The 7,083-nt window shown below is 48.3% G+C and overlaps 1 protein-coding gene and 1 pseudogene across 1 annotated transcript in view; one reads left to right on the top strand and one right to left on the bottom strand.

Annotated features, from left to right (window-relative positions):
- Positions 1-2,903: 2,903 nt before the first annotated feature.
- LOC123240714 lies at positions 2,904-4,403 on the top strand (annotated as a pseudogene).
- Positions 4,404-4,891: 488 nt separating this feature from the next.
- LOC123240713 (AP-2 complex subunit alpha-2-like) overlaps positions 4,892-7,083 on the bottom strand; it is a 65,475-nt gene continuing 63,283 nt past the window's right edge. The window contains exon 5 of the mRNA XM_044668433.1: positions 4,892-4,971. Coding sequence (XP_044524368.1) covers positions 4,892-4,971 — 80 coding nt within the window. The remainder of the gene's footprint in view (positions 4,972-7,083) is intronic.

Here is a 7,083-nt window from a genome sequence, read left to right as displayed (position 1 = left end):
TAATTAAACTGTTTTAAGTACCTACTCTGTGCTAATTAAACTGCTTTTAAGTACCTACTCTCTGCTAAATAAGCTATTTATTAAAGACCTACTCTGTGCTAATTAAAGCACTTTTTAAGCACCTACTCTGTGCTAATTAAACTGTTTTAAGTACCTACTCTGTGCTAATTAAACTGCTTTTTAAGTACCTACTCTCTGCTAAATAAGCTATTTATTAAGGCCCTACTCTGTGCTAATTAAAACACTTATTAAGAATCTACTATATGCAAATTAAACTATTGGTTAAGCATCTCCTCTGGGCTAATTAAGCTGTTTTTTAAGCACCTACTCTGCGCTAATTAAGCCACTAAGAATCTACTAAATGCAAATTAAATTATTGGTTAAGCACCTACTCTGTGCTAATTAAAACACTTATTAAGAATCTACTATATGCTAATTAAACTATTGGTTAAGCACCTACTCTGTGCTAATTAAAACACTTATTAAGCACCTACTCTGTGCTAAATAAGCTATTTATTAAGGACCTACTCTGTGCTAAATAAACCATTAGCACCATGCCTGGCACCAAGCAGGTGCTTAATATCTATTGAATTGCATTATTGAATTTTGCTAATTAGCCTTTTTGAGGTTCACCTCAGTTGGGCCAGGTTGTCCCCCTGCTCAGTGACCACCTCAGCCTGGCATTCAGGACAGCCACTTGTTCAGGGAGCTATAGAAGGGCTCTGTTAAAGTGCAGATTGTACTGGAGGCTTCTGGGATTCCTAGCTAGATAAGGGTCAAAATTCAGGTCTTCTTAACCCCAAGTCCAGTGCCCCATCCACAGTGCCACGTCAAAGGATCTGGATTCAAATTCCATTTCCCAGTCTACTCCTTGTATCAACCTGAGCAAGTTACTTAATCCCTGAGCCTCAGTTTCCCCAATTGTAAAATGAAGGGTTTGGACCAGATGGCTTCTGAGGTCTCTTCTAGCTCTAAACCCTCCAGTTTCCTGGTCTTTATTTCTCCGCATTCCCGTGTATCCTCCAGAAGAGGATGAGCTCCATAAGGACACAAGGACAGCCTCTCTTAGCCCCAGGACAAGTCACTTAACCTCTGCTTGCTTCAGTTCCTCAACTGTAAAATGGGGATAATAATGGGACCCACCCCTCAAGCTTGACATGAGGACCAAAGGAGATATTCACTAAGCTCTTGGCACTGTCCCTGCACAAGGCGGGCCCTTAAACGGGTTTTTCCTCCCTCCCTCGGGTCTAAGACAAGCCTGGCCCCCAGTGGGCGATGGGAGAGATGGTAGTTGAATAGATGTGATTAATTAGATAGTGTGGTTCTGCTCAACCCAACCACGAAGGATTGGATGGAGGAAAGAGGCAGATTTGGTCCTGAACTCGGGACGAGTTTCTAGCAGACGGAGCTGCCCCACAGTGGAAAGGGCTGCCATGGGACCCAGAGAATGAACTGCCTGTCTGCAGAAGTCTGAGCAGGGGCTGCGTGACAGCTTGTTGGGAGAGTGCTTGAAGGATGCCCCTCGGGGTCCTTCTGGCACTGAAACTTGGGTTCTGGGGGGCCGGTTCTCTTCCTCTGGCTTGGATTCAGAGGGGACCAGCCCAGATGAGCTCCCAGAAAGCCAGCGTTGGAAGGGACAGTCCCATCTGGAACTGAGAAGCCCCAAGGCGCTGTGCCTCAGTGTCCCCATCATCTTAGGGGTTCCTAAGACCTCCGGAATCCAGAGTCGGCTCGAAGACCTCCTTGGAGGGGGGATTTGCCACTCCCTAAGGTGGCCTCCTCTGCTGTGGGACAGCTCCAATGTTTTGTGTCCCTTGTGAGGAAGGCCCAACGCCAAGGACGCCAAGGTCCCTGGCCTCCCCCTGGGGCTGCCCACTTCCCCTGGGAGTTGTTTCCTTTATCACACACACACACACCCCACCACACTGTGCTCCCTCAGAGAAGGTCCCAGAAGAGAGCTTAGATCCGGCTGGGATCTAGGACTCCCCTGGGGCAGGGAACCAGGTCCCCTAGGCCTGCCCAGTGGCTCAGTGTAGACAGTGTGGTCAGCAGAGATCCCAGAAAGCGAATGAGATCCAGAGGACTTCTAGAACCCAGGAACAAATGGGGAAACAAGGGAGCCCTGGAGAGCCCTCGGAGGTAAGGACCTTTGGGTGGCGGGTGGGACCTGCTGAGCCAGGGGCTCCACTTAGCTCCATCAGGCACCACCTGCACAGATCAGGGTGATGGCGGGGTTAGCAAGGCACCCCCCGCCCCAGACATCAAGGCCGGTGTCCACGCTGCTCGAGAAGTCTCCTGGGGACTCTTGGCTCTGCGTGTTTCTTTTTTCTTTCAGTATTCATGTCTGAATTCTTTGCTTTCTCTCTTTAGCTCCCAAATTACAGAAGACCCTTGAGATTTACCCAAGACACAGGGCCTCTCCCCGCTCAGGGCTCTGCGATTGGGTCCCCGTGGCTGCTGGCCCAAAGAGGCTGTTGTGGGCGTCGAGAACCTGGTGCTCAGCAGCTTCGATGAACTGGATGCCGTGATGTGGGCAACCCCGCCGGGCAGCTGTGTTTCCAAAGAAGCATGGAGGAAGTGGAAGGCACAGTTCACGAAGCAGAGCATTTGCCCCTTTTCCCAGAAGCTAATGTTATGGGCAGCATCATGAAGCCCAGCTACAATGGAGAACTCTTTGGGCAGTTTCCATTGGCCATAACAGAGCTGCCCAGAACCACGTGAGCAGGATGTGGCCCACGGCTGATTTAAGGAAGAAGGACAAGCAAAAATGGCGCCCCATGAATGCCATCCTAAACCAAGGCAGAAAATATTCCCTTCCCTTCCGATTCCCAACACGCCTTCTCAACCTATTCACAGTATTCTGTGGGCAAAATATTAATTCCACTAGCTGGTAGGGGAAGAAGATGCCGAGCTGGAAATCTCCCCTGACAGATGATCCTGGAGCGGTGTGGACCCCAGAGCAAGAGCACCTGATGGTGGTGATGTCAGACAACGGGCTAACCCAGCTGGACAGGATCCAGTTAAACTCTTCACCCGGTTTCTCAAGGAGGACATCAGATATCTGTCATCAGGGGATAAACTGTGAAGGAAAAGGAAGCCTCCTGTGCCATTCAACTAGACCAGTGATGGGCCAACTTTTTAAAGAGGGGGCCAAAGGAAAGGAAATGCTCCTCCATCAGTCTGTTTCTAAGGCAACTCTTTCGAAGTTTCATTGTATTGTATCCTACTCATTGTATTCATCAGATTAGGAATAATGTCATGCAGCCCCATAGAACATTTTAGGGGGCTGTAGTTTGCCCATCACTGGACTAGACTGAAGAGCCAATAAATAATAAATAGAAATAAACACAGCAAAAAAAAAAAAAAAAAAAAAAAAAAACAGAAATAAACACAGCAGATCAACGAAATGACTCCACCTTAGGTTTAAAAGACCAACTGGTTCAGGGCATCAAGAGCTATGAATGTCTTCTTTCCAGTGTTGAAACCTTGAGAGTTCACCTGGCTGAAAAAAGGTGAGGAAGCTGAATTCACACGGGCCCAAGACGTCCTGTGAGCAGTGGATTTGGTTAGCTCCACAGCAAACCTTTGGGGGGCCTACTTTCGGTATGGTACAAAGGGTAGAGTTGATATCAAATCGATGGTGGAAAGATCATTCCTGCAATCACTACTACTAATGCAGTGATTACTAGGCTGAAATATCAGTCCCGGAAGGTTTGAAAATGTCATCAGGAAAAAGAGACAGGTAGAGAATGATCATCTTGAACCAACAGCCAGATCCCAGAGAGACTACTTGGGCCTTGGAGCCTCCCAACCCTCTTCATTCTGTCTGTGCCAGCAAGCCCGAGCTAAATGGATGTCCACAAAGTCACAGGCCTTATGTTACAGGACAAGAGAGTGAAAAGAAAATATTTGCCATGGCGGCGCCAAATGGACAGACCAAAGATGGCAGAGGAACCATCTTGAGATCTTCAGGAGAGGGAGAAAGAGAAGCTAAAAATCCAGAAGAAGAAGGGATCTGGATTTGGAAATCAACATGGCTGCAGGCTTCAAATCAGATGCTTTCCTTCAGGATTCTCCATTACCAGTCAACCTTCTCCATAGGGACAAGCTAGAAAAGAGATGTGGAATTTGAAATCATTGGAGACATCCCTGAAAAACTGGGGCCAATGCAGGCCGATCAGGCAGCTAAAGCAATCAGCGACAGCAATGATGATGAGCACAGCCATCCGGTCAACAGCTCAAGCTCAAGATGGCGTGCCCATTGGAGTGTCCGTCTTTGGATGAAGAAGGCTGATGGCATTGAGGAAGCTCCAGCCCAGAAAGGAACGCGAGATGATAAAGAACATGTCAACACAGAGAGGCCACACGCAGAAGAGCTGGATGGCGTTATTGTATTAGGTTGAATGAAAATAAGCTCGCTAATTCTCTGTCTTCTGGCATCTGGGCATTTGTGTGTTGTACGTCCAGAACTTGGCGATGCCCTGTATTCCAAAGCAAAATCTCATCCCTGATGGGAAAATGAGTCTTCTTCCTCCTTGATAAAGCATTCAATTGGACGGAACCAAGAGAAATATTTCCAGTAAGCTATATGGAGTGTCGGGAATTTTGTTTACAAATACTTGAAGGAAAGTGTTTGCTTAAACGGTCATTAGACAAGAGACAATCCCCAGAGCATCTTATGGCTTTTTATGGAAACACCTCTAGCTAGAACCCGGCAGTTAAAAATTCTGTGTGTTAAGAGAAATGAGGGGCCTGGTTATAAATACGACACCTTATTTGGGGCCCGGAAAAACCATTTTAGCTCACATCTCACTGTTTTCACATCTTCAGCTAAATGGAGAAGGACTCAAACATGCGTCAAATGCTGTGAGTTGAAACCAGCTTTAAAATATCAACTGGCACCAGGTACAATGCTGTGAAGAAATGCTCGGTTTTCAGCTTGAACAGTTGGCACGTCAGCATCAGAAAAATCTGGGGGGGTCGTTATTGTTTGAGGTTATTTATGTTTGATGTTGCGTAAAACTCTGAAACTCCTGCACTGAACCATGAAGGGACCAAATAAGTGATATCTGAATTCCTGCTCTTAAAAAAAAATCCCAGGGGCAGCTGGGTGGCTCAGTGGATGGAGAGCCAGGCCTAGAGACGGGAGGTCTTAGGTTCAAATCTGTCCTCAGACACTTTCCAGCTGTGTGACCTTGGGCAAGTCACTTGACTCCTATTGCCTAGCCCTTACCACCCTTCTGCCTTGGAGTCAATACTGTGTATTGACTCCAAGATGGAAGGTAAGGGTTTTATTTAAAAAAAAAAAAAATCATGTCTCTGACACTACCAGGGAATGTGGGCAAGGTACTTCATTTCGTCAGGCCTCGGTTTCCACATCTGTCAAATCAAAAGGTTGGATTCTGTGACCTCTATGGCCCTTTCCAGTTTTAAATCTCAAGCCCCTCATGAGAGGTCCCGAGTCTTCTCCTCAAGAGGCCAAGATGCACAGTCACCTCCCTGAGAGGAGCCCTTAATACATCACCTCATTGGGCTGACAATGGGTTCCTTTAGCTTAGCACCTCTTGGGACATCCAGCCTCAATGTCCCCTGGCAGCCCTAGCTCCCAGACCTGCCTACTGAGGCCACCGACAAGTGGAATCCTCCTCCATGTCACAGCCCTTGAAGGCAGTTCCCACATCCCCCAAGGTTTCTCTTGACCAGGTTGGTCACCTCCTCTGATCAACCCTGCTCATCAAGGCCCTTCCTAGACTGGAGGGCCCAAATAGGGTCTGACCAGGGCTAAAAACAACAGGTATCTCCTCCTCCACCTTTTTCTCACCTCCTCCTCCTCCTCTCTTTCCTCCCTCCCTCTCTTACTTTCCTTTCTCTCCTCTCTCCATCTTTCCTCTCCCTCTCCCCCTCCTCTCTTTCTCCCTCCATCTCTCTTGGTTTCCGTCCGTCTATCTCCTGTGTCTCTTCTCTTTGTTTGTCTCTTTTTACCTTTCTTCTCTGTCTCTTTCTCCTGAACTCTGTTTCTCTGCTTCTGTTCCCATCTCCACTTCTCTGTCTCTGACCCTTCGTTATCTCTTCCTTGGGTTTCCAGACCCCTCGGGAGGTCACCCATGTGCCTCTGGCCCCATCTCCCTCTCATCTCTCTCTCCTGTCTGTGTCTTCACCCATCGCCTGTCCATTCTAAGGATGCTAAGGTCTCTCTCAGCAGCCCCTGACCCATGGCTTCTCCAACCCTCCGCTTTGAATTCTGGGGTTCTGCCGTCACTCCAAGCTTCTCTTGCTATCCGTTTCCCTTTTCTATCCTAACGAGAATGTGAAACATGTAGAGCAGGGTTGGGTCTTTGGAGGGGAGCCCTTAGTTCAGGTTCTCTCTTGAGGTGTCTGCTAGTCCCCCTTCATGGGATCTCCCGAGGCATGTGACAGGGAGGGTGAGAGCCAGACAGACAAAAAGATGAAAGAGGGACAGGGAAGAGAAAGAAGACCTCTAGATGTCTGAGGGGCAAAAGCCCAGAGACTTAAGGTGTGAAGCCCCAGCTCTGCTACTTATGCCTCCCTGTGGACCAGTGGTCTCCCCCCGAAATGCAACACTTGACTGAGGCTGATTCCAGAGTCCTTTCTACCTCCAGGGCCATGACAACTCCCTGGGCTCCCTCAGGCTTCCGCCCCTCCCCCAAGGCCAAGCTGGAAATACTGGTGATGCCCATCATGTGCTTTTGAGTCACCCTCAGAGCCCAAAGTGCATACTTTTAGGACTTTCCCAGCTTCCTCTGAACTTTCAAAGGAACTAGAATGTACTTCTCTCCTCACGCATGCATCCACTTCTCTCCAATATCACTCCTTTGAGCCCCACAGGACAGAGACTGAGAGGCATGAAGAGATGGAGAGAAAATAAGTAAGAGAGACAGAGACAGAGAGACACTGAAAGAAAGAGACAGAAAGACAAAGACAAACAGAAAGACACAGAGAGACAGAGACACAGAAAGACAGACAGAAAGACACAGACAGAGAAAGACACAGAGACAGAGAGAGAGAGGGGGAGAGAGAGAGGGAGAGGGAGAGGGAGAGGGAGAGGGAGAGAGAGAGAGGGAG

The sequence above is a fragment of the Gracilinanus agilis genome, chromosome 3 (genome assembly GCF_016433145.1).
Source record: "Gracilinanus agilis isolate LMUSP501 chromosome 3, AgileGrace, whole genome shotgun sequence".
NCBI classification, from domain to species: Eukaryota; Metazoa; Chordata; class Mammalia; order Didelphimorphia; family Didelphidae; genus Gracilinanus; species Gracilinanus agilis.
This window is presented reverse-complemented; position numbering and strand designations above follow the sequence as displayed.